We start from the raw sequence: 16,088 nt of genomic DNA on the forward strand, positions 1-16,088 counted from the left end.
CAGTGGTGGTTGAGAGCCAAGGGGTTTTCCCCGAGGGGAAATCCGTTCCGTATGATCAGGGTAACACGCAAATGCCTTCGTTCTCTTGTCATATGGAGGAAACCTTGGTTCCTGTCCCAGGGACCGGTGCTGGGAGCATCATGTTGCCAGAAAACCGTTTCAACAGATGCCTCCCTCACTGGTTGGGGCGCGGTCATGGACGGCCGCTTTGCGAGAGGTCTGTGGGAGACCCGGCATTCTTCCTGGCACATCAACTGCCTGGAAATGCTGGCGGTCTACAAAGCTCTGAGGAGCTTTTTCCCAGACCTCCGCGGCCACCATGTCCTGATACGCTCGGACAACACATCTGTAGTCGCGTATCTGAATCATCAGGGGGGTCTGAGGTCACGCCCTCTATGCAGACTGGCACACCAGATCCTTCTGTGGTCCCAAGGGAAACTGTCGTCTCTCAGAGCGATGTACGTCCCCGGGGACCAAAATCAGGGAGCAGACGTCCTGTCGAGGCAAGGGCTGAGGCCCGGGGAGTGGCGACTCCACCCCGAGGTGGTGGAAGCCATGTGCGTGAGATTCGGCCCAGTGGAAGTGGATCTGTTCGTGTCTCAAGAGACGTCCCACTGTCCACTGTGGTTCTCTCTCAGGCATCCAGCTCCGCTGGGGCTGGACGCTATGATGCAGACGTGGCCGAGGCTGCATCTGTATGCGTTTCCCCCGATCGCTCTGCTCCCGGGAGTCTTGGAGCGGGTCCGCCGGGAGGGGATCAGCCTACTCTTAGTAGCACCCCGCTGGCCGACCCGGGTATGGTTCTCGGACATTGTAGCACTGCTGGACGGCCTCCCGTGGCAGGTCCCTCTGAGGAGGGATCTGCTGTCGCAGGCAGGGGGCACAATATTTCACCCCCGGCCAGAGCTGTGGAACCTCTGGGTCTGGCCCCTGAGGGGGATCGGTACCTAGAGGCTGGCCTGTCAGCAGGTGTTGTCGAGACCCTACTCAGCTCCAGGGCTCCTTCCACCAGGAGACTGTACAGCCTGAAGTGGAATGTGTTTTCCACTTGGTGTAGAGAGCGTGAGGTGGACCCAGTTAACTGCCCAGTGGCTTCAGTGCTGGAGTTCCTCCAAGATCGTTTCTCCGCCGGTCTTACCCCGTCTACACTTAAGGTGTATGTGGCTGCCATTGGGGCTTTCCACTCGCCTGTAGGTGATGGGCCCTTGGGGAAGCACCATCTGGTTGTACGTTTCCTCCGTGGGGCTCGGAGGATGAGGCCTGCGGCTCGCTCCAGAGTCCCAACTTGGGACCTGGCGGTGGTACTTGAAGGGTTGGCTGAGGCCCCCTTCGAGCCACTGGAGTCGGCTGAGGCGAAGAACCTGACCCTTAAGGTGGCCTTTCTCCTTGCTATCACCTCTCTGAGGAGAGTGGGGGATCTCCAGGTCTTGGCTATAATGCCAACTTGCCTGGAGTTTGCCCCCGGCGGAGTTAAGGCCATCTTACATCCTAGACTGGCTATGTGCCCAAAGTGCCGTCTAATGTGGCACGGTCAGTGGTTCTTCAGGCTCTCCATCCTTTGCCTGGACTTTGCCCCCGGCGGAGTTAAGGCCATCTTACATCCTAGACCGGCTATGTGCCCAAGGTGCCGTCTAATGTGGCACGGTCAGTGGTTCTTCAGGCTCTCCATCCTTCACCTCACGTGATGGCGGAAGAGGGGAGACTTCACCTGCTCTGCCCAGTCAGAGCCCTGAGAGTGTTCTTGGAGAGGTCTTCTCAGTGGAGTAAGTCAGGCCAGTTGTTGGTGTGCTTTGGTTCACCCAAGAAGGGGCTGCCTGCATCTAAACAGACAATCAGCAATTGGATTGTTCAGGCTATAGCCACGGCTTATCAGGTGCGCAATTTGCCTTCACCTATGGCCGTGAGGGCTCATTCCACCAGGGGCATGGCCTCCTCGGTGGCCCTCCTTTCTGGCGTCTCGCTTCAGGAGATCTGCGAGGCGGCCGGATGGGCCACGCCGCACACCTTCATACGCTTCCCCGAGAAGGGAACGAGACACTGCGTCTCGTCGCCACACCTATCACGGGCAGAGCACTTGCTTCATTGCAAAGGAGCTAATGTGTGTTTGTGCCGGCGTCCCTTTGTATCTTCCGGTTATGCCGTCATCTACTACGTCATGACGCAGCACCAATCAGGATTGGACAGATTTCATTCATGCTTCAGATGCGCTACGCTAAGGGCGTTCCCCAAAGTGTCGTCATGACGACGACGCAGTATCTCGTTCCCTTCTCAGGGAACAAGGGTTGCAGTCGTAACCCGAGACGTTCTTTTGGTCCGGACCAAAGAAGAAAATGATACATTTAGTCCTGGTTCACTTAACGTTCACACCAAACCTAAAGATACAAAGAAACGAAGTCATAAACGAAGATCTGCTGCAAGGAGACGCGGTTCTGATGCCTGCACCGAACTGTGATGGGCAACACTGCGACTATGATGACAAAAAATAGGTATGATTGAGCATTCTGTCCTTTTTAGGATCGAATCTTGTGACATCATGTCCTGTTTTGGTAAATTTTTCAGTCAAACCACAACAGAGTTCGTTTGAAAGTGGGCCGAGACCCATCTTTTCAGCAGTCTCGGCCCGCTTGTTTGGTGCGCACCAGGGTTCAGATGGCAGCGTTCACGCTTATTCAACTGAACCACTCTAACAGAGCAATCGCACCAGAGTTAATTTTATTCGAACCACACCTGCCAAGTGTAAACACACTTTCACACTAGCACTTATGGTGTGCACCCGGGTTCTATTGACGTCAGACGCTGTCTTCCGAACAGGTGCGCACCCGTGAACCGTACCCGAGTCTGCATAAAAAGGGTGGTCTGGGTCTGGTACGGTTCGTTGCTGATATAAACACGTATGATTCGCTGCTGTTATTGACTGTGTATGATTCGACAAAACTGTGTGTATATCTAATTTCTGTTCGCCTGCAGAAATGGACTCCTTTGTTCTTCAGAGCATTTGCAGCACATTCGCTGCAGATATACTAAAGTGCAGTTATGTGCTGATGCTTAGATAACAAAACCAAAGGTTCAAAAACAAAAATATAAAAGTGAAGTGAGCAAGGCTATGCACTTTGCCACCTTCTCCTCTGACGTCGTTACCAAGAAACGTGGTAAACAGCTTTGATGATGCAAACACACCACGATTCAGACCCAAATAATATAATGTGAACACAATCCAGTGGGGGCAAGGGGAAGGGGGAGCAATCGAAATATATCAACACAAATCTATGAATCACTGTCATAAAAAGTGTGACTTAATTATTCCATGACACTGATCAATAATACACATTCTTTCAGGGTTTACATGGCAATAAAATGTTAAAATAAAAAGTTAAATGAAAGAGAAGCATTATGACCGGTATTTAAACTCTAAACTTTGTACCTACTTTTAATGTGATTTACTTCCTGCGTGTGCATATTTTTACGCTTGTGTGGTTAAATTAGCATCTTCTAAGAAGTCCGGAGGTCCAGCGGGATTCAGGACCATGACCATGACTTCTAAGCAATAAGACCATGAATCATTTACACAACTCCTGCAGGCACACTGAATCTAATATCCATGTCACCTGACTCAAATAAGAGTCTACGACTGGCTTTTTCAACATTTAAGCTTAAGCCAAAGCTTCATCTGTATGGTAGCTTATTCAAAATGGGTTTGGACACTGTCAAAAGCTCAGATAAATCTTATTTGTGTTCAGTTATGGCATCAAAAAAGCATCAAAGAAGTATTTGAAATGTATCAGAATGCACCATTAAAAATTCTAATAAATATTACATTTTTGAAAATACTTACTTTTAATTTAGAATTGTATCACCATTACATATCTAGCAAAATCAAATGATTGTTCCTCTTCACATTTACTTGTGAACATCAGGATATTTTATCCTTCTGAGACCTAGCAAAAAAATGATATATTAAAATTGGTCACACTTTATTTTAAGGTGTCTGTGTTACAGTGTAATAATTATGCATTTAAGTACTGAGAATTAATAATGAACGTACTTACTATAGAGTTAGGATTAGGATTAAGGTTTGGTTTAGGGTTAGTTGCATGTAAGTATGAATATTTTATAGTTATTACTACAGTAACTACATGTAACGTGTAACAAGGACACTGCAAAATAAAGTGTTACCTTAAAATTATATAAAGAGGACAACAAACAATGTCTTTCTTGTAAAAAAAAAAAAAAAATCTTGATTTGAAAACAAACGATATTTTGGTAAGGAAGAAAGAAGGTTGGTAGGTAGGTAGATGATAGATAAATAGACAGACAGACAGACATGTAGGTAGGTAGATGGATGAATGGCAGGGTCTCGGGAAGTTATTCAAGTCAGGGATAACAACACATGAGTGTGTCTGTTTACTGTATCTCTCAGCCAGGCCACTTCACTGAGTCGGTTCTGTTGTTGGATGTCCTCCAGTCTCCTGCTATGGGAAAGGCAAGGTGATTTCTGGAGGCTATCACAGATAGAAAGGGCAGCCAAAGACCTCAGGTTGGCCTGGCGGGGGCCCTCACTTTTCTCTCAGTTCACACATCATACAGTGTTTGAGGACAAAGAGTCTGGGTCCCAGTGGCCATTCGTGTAATAAGAGCCGGAGTTAAGGCTGCAGCAAGCTTGTTAAATTCAGGATAGATAAAATATCATGCTTGCACACATTTCCCTCACCCTGTTGTTTTCTTTTGGTTTGTTTTATATATTGGTTATTCCTATAATGCAGTATATTTTTATGCTCCCACCAAGTATGTCTTTAAAAGACTACATTGTTTTTACATATTATTATATTATCAAATGGATTATTTGTTGTAAGATTACTGTAAGACTATTTATTGTAAGAAAATATAAGTTATTTAACCATGTAAAGTCTGAAATATGAAATAATCCATTTTTAACAGAACAGTTTATTGACGCTTTAGAGAAAATAAAAAAAAGGCTTGAACAAACTTTAATCCTAAAACATGTTTTATGTTTTATAGCACATTGTATCAGGCTTTTATGGCACATATTGTATAGTATGATATAGTGAAAATATGGAGCTCATACTTGAGGAAGGAACTTCATCCGAACGGTATGAAACTCGGTGGCAGTCGCTATGTGGGCTCGATTCGAAAAAGCTAAATGGTCATAAATAAAGATTCACACTTGTGTTGTTCATGGTCAAAAATGGCCGTCATAGGAAATGAATGGGAAATACACAAAAATACAGAGATTTTTTTTGTGTGTGCAATCTACAAATCAGCCACGATGCAGAAAAAAGTGACTCTCTAAAATATCAAGAGTACAAAACACACACCCACTCAAACACACAATCACTTACACACAACACACCATAATACACAATCAACTGAACTGGAGTGGCTGTAACAATATGGCAAAACTGAGCCAGAAGTCTCAAATTAGAGGATGAAATCAGGGTGATTAAGCTCTGATAAAGTATTTCTGTTCATTTTTGTTACATTTTTATTGAATTTTGATGTTATGTGTAACAAAATGTATTTCCCTGTGCTCAGGTTTGACTACAGTAAAATTAATGCAAAAACGGACACTTCAAATCAACATTTCAACAAAAGAAATATCTAATACTTGACCAAAATTTGTCTTTGAGAATGTCTAAACCTAAATCTAAATCCACAACTTAATAAAATAAGTGTTTATGTCTTAAAACAACTAGATAATTTATATGCGTTTTTATATGGAGCTATACGGGAATCTAGTGGTTACAACACAGCATTACACAAGAATATATTACACTGAACAAAACAATTACATTTCAGGTGTTTGGTCACTTTTGACCACGGACAACACAAGTGTGACTCCCAAATGAACAATACCAGAGTTGTTGTGTTTTTTTTTTTTAACAAAACTGTTTAATAGGTAATGTATTCAATATCACTTTTCATCCTGTTATTTTTTTTTTTTGTAATATCCCTTTAAACTGAAATCAAGTTTCCCAATGACATCATCCCCCAGGAAGTGACATCATGTCTGTTGGGGAAACAATTTTATAAACATTAATGCTGTGTTATCTAGGCTACGTCCTTAGATTTATTTAATATCCAGCTTGTAAATCTGAGACAGGCCAAACAACGCTGATTGCATGTGCCATTTGATGTTATTTCCAATATGGTGAAATTGTCTGGGTGAGTCATAGAGCAATCTTGTTCTGTTTCCGTCTGACTGTGATGATGATTGACTGGAATACTCTGGAATGGTTTTAAAGTTTGAAATGGGGATTTGGTACTGTTTTGTAGCATTAGTTTATTATTAGTAGATTTGTTGTGTCACCCCAAAACATTCCATCCTGTTTGATAAATTACAGAAATCTATATGAAACTATCGAAATACAGTTATCAACATTACTTTCAAGTTGATATCCTCATGTAAGTTATAACTCAAGCAATGGCTAGCTTTAGCTCCTGATTTTCCATCCTGTTATGTTCCATCTTACAATTTTTGTGACGTTGTGTAAATAATTTTCATAAAGTTTGAGTGAAGGAAGCTTGAGCAAAGCTTGTACTTATTAAAGTTTTCTATACCCTATGGAAATAGGCTACTTCCTTAAGTGTGTAAATTCTGCATCACTAATACTGTAGCACCAAATACAATTGCAATCTATTTGTTTGTTTTGAGAGTATTTGTTTGTCTGGGTTTTTTTTTTGCATTTCTGTTTGGTGCCACTATAGTGGCACAAATATGACATGCTTCACCTTTACACTACAAGTACATTAATTTGTTTTAAAAGTTAGTCGGTCCAAAAAGTACTTTATGTTTTATAAAGAAATAAATGTCATTTCATTCACAACAGTAAGTGTGTTTACATGGAGCATTGTATTCCTATTACAATCTGTTTAAAAGTCCAATCCGAATGAAAATGCATGTAAACACCTAAATCGGAGTAAAAATTCCTAAACCGATCAGGTTGAGAGAGGTGGGATAAACTTATTCTAATCCATTCGACTTTCGATAAGATTGAAAACCGAAAATGGAAGGTTTTGTGCATGTGCGATGACGTTGAAATGGCGTAATGATGAATGACACACAAGCTGATATTCTTGTTGAATATAATAAATGACTGTAGGTTCAATATACAATTCTCTTTCGACTCATCGTCTGTGAAGTGGTGCATGACAGCGTTGTCCCACAAGTGCTTGCTTCATTCCATTTGAAACTAAAAGTGTCCATGTAAATTTGTGGCTAGTGTTGTTGCATTTCATTTAATACAATCTCCAGTCTTGCAATTCAGTTAAATAGTGTTTGTAACCCCTAACTTCTTTTTTAAGTATAACCAAGAAGATTCTAGAGTTGCTTTTTCTTTCAATGCCTTTCAAAGACAGGTTTGTGTTCAGGACATATCTTGTAGTCCCAGGTGAGCGTTGATGAATGACGCATGAACTGGGGAGAGGTGAGCGCAGGCTTTAAAGAGAAAGGCTCATTTGACACACAGCCAATCGATTTTCTCGTAGTTCACCATACTAGGTTAATTAACACTCCCCACTCAATAAAACATCTATTCTAAATGTTAGTAATAGACTACAAGTGTTCTCTGGTTGTGTGATCGGTCAATGATTTTGGTTCTTCTGACATTAAGACATTATGTGATAAGACAGGGTCAAGACATTGTATGCTTGGATACACTGTATACTGATCAAATGTTATAGTCAATGCAGTGCTGCTGCGGGCTGTCTGTCAGCATGAGTGTTTGGGTCAATAATATGCTTCTAATAGGTTGTGTGCCCTTGGCTATATAGATTACATATCGGTTACATCTGTAGTGAATTGCTTTTTGACCACCTACTGATTCAATCTCTACATTGTTTTTGAGCATATGGATCTCCTGCTGATCCAATGTTTGTAATCTGTATTCAGTATATGAATCGCCTACTGATCCAACCTCTTTTCGGTTTCTGCTGTCCGTTCAACAGCTACTCAGTAAGTAGGTCTTTGCACTTTTCACAAAATACCTCAGGGTTTCTGCATGCTGGGGGCAACAGGAGGACAGGTGGGACATATTGAGCAGCTCCTCCCCTTTTTTTAAATAGCCAATAGCATTTTCGTTTATATCACAGCTCGTCCAGAGCCGTTGAGCTCCTCAAAAGCTCTTATGCCAGTCTAATAGATTCCTCCTTTAGATTTAATATGAAACTGTCACTAAAGCAAAACGGTGCACATAATTATGCTGAGGAAGTGTAGTTTAAAAAGTGTGTAAGTTATGTTGGCACTGTTGTTATCTCTTCTACTCGTCAGTGCTGTTTCTAATGCTGAGTCTGTCTAACTCTTTCTCCTCCTAATTTCCTTAATGTTGCTTTAAAAATAAGGCATTTTGTGTAGAATTCAAATGGGCCAGATTCATTTTTTGGTCTGGGCCGTCTCGCGCATATGATCCGCTCTGTGCTATCGTATCTCTGGACCGAAGAAAACTGTGTGTGTGCTGCGGCGGTTCGCGTGACAATGCAAAACCAGACTTGATTCACCCCAATAGAAAGCATATTTACACTGTCTGAATCATTCCCTATCCCCTATATAGTGCACAATGTGCCATTTACCATATAAAAAATAGTAATTGTGTGGAAAAAGTAACCGATTTCAGCCACAGCTTCAGCGCACACTATGTATAGTGTAGGGGGCAGTAGGGCTCCTGGCAGTAAATTTAGATATGGCAGATGGGTCTTAGCATTAGTTTATGACAAACATTTTGGAAGCTTCATATTATTTTATATAACACTTTTGGCAGAGGTCTAGTGTCCTTGCGTTATTCCAACCCGATCTCACGGGAAAACGTACAAATTCTACGAGGTGGCTAATTCGTACGAATTAATACGACCTCACTCGTACGAATTAGTATGATTTTTGCAAAATCGTACATATTTTACGAATTGCCCCTGACCCCGCCCCTAAACCTACCCAACACGTGGGTTTAGACAAATCGTACAAATTCGTACGAGTGAGGTTGTACGAATTCGTACAAATTAGCCATCTTTTTATCATTCGTACGAATTCGTACGAATTGGTTGTGAGATAGTGTTGGTTATTCAGCCTGAGAGTGGGGGTCTAATGTTGATTGACATACTTTAGTACACACGACACACACATAGAATTGCCTTAAAGTAGCACTCATTGAATGTTGTTTTAGAATATTACAAGTTGTGGAGGAATTCCTTTGAGGAAAAGAAAGTAATGTCTATTATCATAATACATGCCTGCGAAACCATGCGCTAAATTTTAATATATCCTGCTCACGTTACGACTTAAAATAGTATAGAAAAACTAGAGCTGCCTTCGACTAAAGATTTTTCTAGTCGACTAGTAGTCGTTCATTTAAGCAATTAGTCGACTAATCTCGCATTTATATTATTAAGCCATAAATCATAATAATGAAGCCGTTAACTACCTATAAAATACATGTACCTAATCAGCGCTCAAACGCATGCATAAAGCTTGCCACAGCGCACTGGCAAACGTAATGATTATGAATGTGTCATCATTTTCGGCTGCAGAGATCAAGTCGACGATGCTGACTCATCATCTCCGCAGTAGCTAGTGGACGCACCTATACGCATGTTTCATAGGGATTACATAATCTGAGAATATTTATTTTCCATTTGAATTTGTTCATTTACAAGTAGACATTTCAAGCTTTCTATAGATATATTTATCATGTCTGTGAGGCAAGTTGCGCTGAGTTTCATTTGGTTTCTATGACACACTCAAGTTCACTGAGACCGAATCGGCAGAAAGCACCATTAGTTTACAAAAGCACAACGTTTTGTTGTTATTGTGATTTCGCCACTTCCTGAGGAGTTTAGTATCTGCGACTAAACGACTAATAAAATTTTGGTTGACCAAACCTCTTCTATTCGACTAATGGTTAGTTGACTAATAGGGGCCAGTCCTAAGAAAAATCCAAATAGTTGTTGCAGAATGCTGAACACATTTACAATTTATTATTGATTCAGTTCTTATAGAGGTCTATGTTTTGGATGAAAAGCCCATACAGACGAGCCACGGCTGGTTAGGGGCAGGGTGCTTCAGATTCTAGAGAGCATTTGATTGGACAGAAAATCTGATGAGAAGCTGAAGTGCAGAGTGATGTCATCAAAATCACTGATGCATATTGGTATTTGAAAGCTTGTATCTTTTTAAATGTGAATTTTGTCATGGTTTTGGAGCACACTTGCTTATAGATAACCTAAATGCCAACATATCCATACCAAATTGGGACTTTAAAACTTCAGAGTTTATGGAGCATGCACACGTTTAATTGATTATCAAAGTAGGTTGGTTGAAGCCCAACTGAAATTTGTTGCGTTTCTGGTGCCGTGACCCGGACGGGATAACCTTACCTGCAGAGCGGATCTGAACGGCAGGTCCTCCTTAGCTCAAGGCAGTTGGGTTTTGTCTTCTCTTCATATGAACACGCAGGCATGATGGCTTGCCGGCGACGTTCAGCACACGCTTTATCCCGACAGGAACAGAAGAGTAACGGGTAGCTGAATTCCGTTTGTACGCGGTCGAAGAACTGCCGCAGACCTCTGTGGCAGCGTTTTCGGTTGCAGGTTTCGTGAGTTTGCTGAATGGGAGTTGCAGGGTTGCAGGTGGCCATGAGTGCAGTGCGTTGTTTCTTGCAGGTGTCGTTGAGGTTGCAGGCCTTCGTGGCATCCAGGCATGGGTTGCAGGGCTTGCCTGTGTCAGAACACAAATTCCCTTTTGCAGAAGCGGAGTCCATGGCTGTCGGCACAAATAGAGGGCAACAGTGAGGGTCAGCATGCTTGGCTAAACAGAGACAAACCAGATTCAAGTGAAAATACATGTTTAGATTTTTCTACTCAGGCAACATACTGTCAGGTTGCTTCAGCTTTTGGACCTGCAAATGTCAGTGCACATGTATTCTTCTAATAAAAGTATTTTGCAAGGCACATATATGAAAATAATCAAGACAAGCGTATTTATTAAATATGACCCTAGCTGCGCATGTGTCCTCCAAATTAGCCTCTTTTCACATCTCGGTTTGAAAACCATGACATATTATGACCTTTTCTGACTCTTTGATAAGAGCTAACATGTGCTCTAATAGCGTTTTTCATTTCAATGTGCACAGGCGGCTTCATGGTAGTCAGGCTTTTGTCCTTTGAAGCATGTTTAATTAGATTTTACCCAATGAGAACTGCTGGATAAGCCATTGTTAGAAGTCTTGGGTGGTTCAGTGTGAAATAGCTCTTGCTTGTCATTTAGAAGATAGTCTTTTCAGATTTTTGAAATCTTTTTGAGATGACTTTGTCATTGTCATGCTCCAGGATGAGAATCATGCCACACTGGCAATATTTAATTATCTACAGTTTAAGGAAACATTTATCAGGATTATTTACTTTTTTATTTTAGTGCATCTTTAAAAAATACCAAAAAAAAAAAAAAATGCTTTACTTTGTAATATTTAATCAAAATGTCATAACTGGACCATAACTGTCTGCATTTTGTTTATGCGGTTTACAACACGAAATATGCAGTGTACTACGATTCCTGAATTAAATATTTTTTTAACTGATTTTTTGGTGCAAATCAGTAACATATACAGCATGACCATGTAGTCTGATTTTCAAACAAATGAACTTTATGAGCTGATTCATTTTACTGAATTAAAGTTTTTCTCAATTGCTAAAACACTAAAACCCATTGGCTGAACAAAGTTCTCAGTTGCCTGAACTCATTTAGCTAATTGTGCAGTCTGTTGCACATGTCATCCACACTGATAAACACAAGTGGCAACAATCAAATACAAATAGAGAACACACGACATTGATTGAACACAACCACTCAAAACTGATTTAACCTGTTTCAAATGATGCCCAAAGACAAGAAGAAGCACACTGATCACATGTTTACTCCTTTGATGTTTGTCCCTTTTAGTATTGTATATTGTAGTGCAGTGCATTGTAGGCTGTATACTGTACAATGAACAAATTGTATGGCCCTGAACATTGTGCATTCCATTTGTTAACAGTACTGACTGCTCAATAGATTTTGACTGGTTGCAGGTTCATATCAACAAAGAACAAGAATTACAGTATCACAGAGACAAAGGACAAGTTTGTGAGATGCAGGGTACAGTAGGCTACTGTAAAAATAGGGGTACAAGGAGGAGGAAGAACACAAAAAAAAACACCAAACAATTTTGGTGTATTGTTTTCTGACTGCTTGATAGTGTATATCATTTTGATCACTTTGTTTAAGATTTGAGAGCAGTGTTTGATTTTGAACACAGGTAAAACTGTTTTAGGGGCGAAAGTTTCATTTTGCAAGAGGAGTCAGAGGTTTTGTGAATAGTGCTTGAAGATGAGGTGTTGTGTTTAATGTTTTCAGAAAATGGAGCAAGGTTTCAGAAATTGTGTTTTAGCAATTGAGAAAAACTTTAATAACAATGAATAAATGAATTACTCTTTTGAACCTGCTCTTCTTAGGGATTTAAAAACTTCTTGTACATCCAGTATAGTCCGATTCTTAAGACCCACTTCTTTTTGGTAAAAAAACAAAACAAAAACATTAAAAGATAAATTACATACAGGGTGACCAGTGTAGTCTGATTCCTGAAAGCATGAATATTTTGAACTATATATATTCTGTTCTTTTTCGTGATTCAGAAACACTCAGCACAAGCAGTGCAGAAAGATTCCTGAACGAATGACTCTTAAGACCCCCTGCTTTTGTGAATCAATCATATAGAGCATGACAGTGTAGTCCAATTTCCAAACAAATGGAAATGTTTAACTCTTATGAGCTGATTCTTTTTAGTGAATCAATAATATACAGTGCAAACAGTGTATTAGTTATGTTTAAATATGTGTATTAAATATGTTTTTGTATTTTTTGTTCATGGGCAATCCACTTGTCCTATTCATATGATGCAGAATAACACCAAAGTGACAGGGATGGAGATAAAAATACCATGTATGCTGTAACAAAATTGCATAATGTTGCTGTTAAACAGAGCAAAGCACATGGGAAATATTTCATAGCTTGGTCAAATACAACATTTTGGCTAAGGGGGGTCTGGCAGCAAAGACACGGCCCCCAGAGTCCCCCTTTATCTGTAATGAGTGTGTGTGTCAACCAGTGTGTGCATGTTAAGCAGTTTTAAACATCCTACCCCAAAGGAACACTGGCCAACATTTCCTCATGTTTCCAAAACTAATTATCACACTGTGCATCTTCAAATATACTAATAAATCTCACAGTTTGCAAAGGGCAAAACTGTTCAAGTGGAAAAAAAGAGAAATGCTCTCAAGCCCTGTCAGAAGTGATAAATATTCTTTGCATATAGGAATGCAATGGCCAATTAGCACTACGCCAGAGCTACCCTGTTATCTCTCTGACAGACAAGGTTTTTACAGTATCCGCGACTCAAAGCGCTTCCTTGCTGCGTGCTCGCACATGTTTTATTAAAGCTGAGGGAATCGGGCAGGGGCTTCAAAACAGATCTCACTGAGGCCTCGCTTCTCACAAGGTCATGTAAGTGGAAAGTGTACCTGTCCGCTGATTACCTCTCTGGCAAAAACATCCTTGCTCTCTCGCCAGACTCACAAACTCTCTTCTGCTTCACAAACCCCTATAGGTCCTTAGGCAAAACTGCATTTATTAAAAAGCCTGCTTTTACATTACTAAAAATGATCAAGTGGTTCTAATTAAACTTGAAATGTTATGTTTTGATATCATGTCTTGAATATTTATGTTCCTTAAACTTTTTTTGGCTTCAGAATATATATATAATGGACTACTTGCACAACAAGTACTTCTGCTTTCTACTAATTATGTCTCAGATGTTTCTGATAGCAGTGTTCAGCACTCCACAGACAGTTACTCGTGAGAATGGAGATTATTATGTTTTAAGGCTGTGAGTGTATTAAAACAGTGAATCATGTGCTCTGTTAACATGAATTATATTGAACCTGCTGAAATTAAATATATTTTCTTTTCCAAATATGCATTCTGAATAATATATTTTCCTACTAACCTGCAGCAGCCTAGTGCTCATCTCCTAATTTTTGTATTCCAATTTGCTCCAATAACAAAAGGAAAAATAAATCCATGATAGTGTTTCCATGGAATTCCAAAAGAGGGAAAAAGGAATAGAGAGACTGATTGCAGTTGTCAAAAAGACTGAATGTTTGCTGTCAGCCATTGCATTAGAAACACTCACGCAGAAGTGCTAAATGATCAAAGAAAACTTCACTAGATTTGTGATGCTGATAACTGTGAAAGCGCATCATCACAGTCTGTGAAGAGGGTCCATTGCAGTCCTTTAAAACAGCTTGAATGAGTGAAGAAATTTCACGGTTAAACATATCAAATTAGACTTAAACAGCAATGCTCTACTACTATACATATTAATTAACAGTTTTGACATAAAGATACGATAACAAGAGTTCAATAAATGTTCAATATCATTTTTATGCGCCAAAAGCGGAACGAAAAAGTGCTACTCATTTGAACCGCGCCACACGGACCATTTATCCGCTCGGCTCAAAGTTCAAACAGCGTTTACTTGCTGGTCGTGAGATTACAGCGCTGTGAGATCCAGTGAGAAGCACTTGAATTCAAACGTATTGGTGTTTTAAACTAGTTTAAAGCCAGATGAAAAACAGGAGAAACACTGTGCGCAACGATACAGTCAGAAGGCTTTAAATCTACAAATCGCCATCATTTACCCTGGATTTACTGTAGTAACACTAACTGCACCATGGTATTGTGGCAGAAATGTGGAATATTCATATCAAATTGTATTATATTATTAATGTAGACATGTAGGGCCAGATTTTCTAAACAGGGCAAATTAGCGTGAGAGCGCAATTCCACAAATGCGCCGATGGGAGGAACAAGTTTTGCGCAAGATCTTCAGCTGACGTGCAAATTTAAGAACACAAGCGCAGTCAAATCATTTATATAATGACCAACACAATCTACCAAGAGCAGCACAAATTAGCATTGGGTCGCAAATAAGCAGAGCTGGTGCTCATCAGGTGCGGGTCGACACAGGCACAACTTGTTAAATGCAATCTGACAAACACCTACACACACACACACATATATATATATATATATACAGTGAGGAAAATAAGTATTTGAACACCCTGCTATTTTGCAAGTTCTCCCACTTAGAAATCATGGAGGGGGCTGAAATTGTCATCGTAGGTGCATGTCCACTGTGAGAGACATAATCAAAAAAAAAAAAAATCCAGAAATCACAATGTATGATTTTTTAACTATTTATTTGTATGATACAGCTGCAAATAAGTATTTGAACACCTGAGAAAATCAATGTTAATATTTGGTACAGTAGCCTTTGTTTGCAATTACAGAGGTCAAACGTTTCCTGTAGTTTTTCACCAGGTTTGCACACACTGCAGGAGGGATTTTGGCCCACTCCTCCACACAGATCTTCTCTAGATCAGTCAGGTTTCTGGGCTGTCGCTGAGAAACACGGAGTTTGAGCTCCCTCCAAAGATTCTCTATTGGGTTTAGGTCTGGAGACTGGCTAGGCCACGCCAGAACCTTGATATGCTTCTTACAGAGCCACTCCTTGGTTATCCTGGCTGTGTGCTTCGGGTCATTGTCATGTTGGAAGACCCAGCCTCGACCCATCTTCAATGCTCTAACTGAGGGAAGGAGGTTGTTCCCCAAAATCTCGCAATACATGGCCCCGGTCATCCTCTCCTTAATACAGTGCAGTCGCCCTGTCCCATGTGCAGAAAAACACCCCCAAAGCATGATGCTACCACCCCCATGCTTCACAGTAGGGATGGTGTTCTTGGGATGGTACTCATCATTCTTCTTCCTCCAAACACGTTTAGTGGAATTATGACCAAAAAGTTCTATTTTGGTCTCATCTGACCACATGACTTTATCCCATGACTCCTCTGGATCATCCAAATGGTCATTGGCAAACTTAAGACGGGCCTTGACATGTGTTGGTTTAAGCAGGGGAACCTTCCGTGCCATGCATGATTTCAAACCATGACGTCTTAGTGTATTACCAACAGTAACCTTGGAAACGGTGGTC

At 40.8% G+C, this 16,088-nt stretch overlaps 1 protein-coding gene across 2 annotated transcripts in view; it reads right to left on the reverse strand.

Annotated features, from left to right (window-relative positions):
• Nucleotides 1-16,088, reverse strand: part of gfra2b (GDNF family receptor alpha 2b) — a 71,983-nt gene that overhangs the window by 23,662 nt on the left and 32,233 nt on the right. For both annotated transcript variants that reach the window (XM_084104407.1, XM_084104408.1), the window contains exon 4: nucleotides 10,381-10,765. In XM_084104407.1, coding sequence (XP_083960533.1) covers nucleotides 10,381-10,765 — 385 coding nt within the window. The remainder of the gene's footprint in view (nucleotides 1-10,380; nucleotides 10,766-16,088) is intronic.

Source organism: Abramis brama (assembly GCF_963993115.1).
Source record: "Abramis brama genome assembly, chromosome: 25".
Taxonomy (NCBI): Eukaryota; Metazoa; Chordata; class Actinopteri; order Cypriniformes; family Leuciscidae; genus Abramis; species Abramis brama.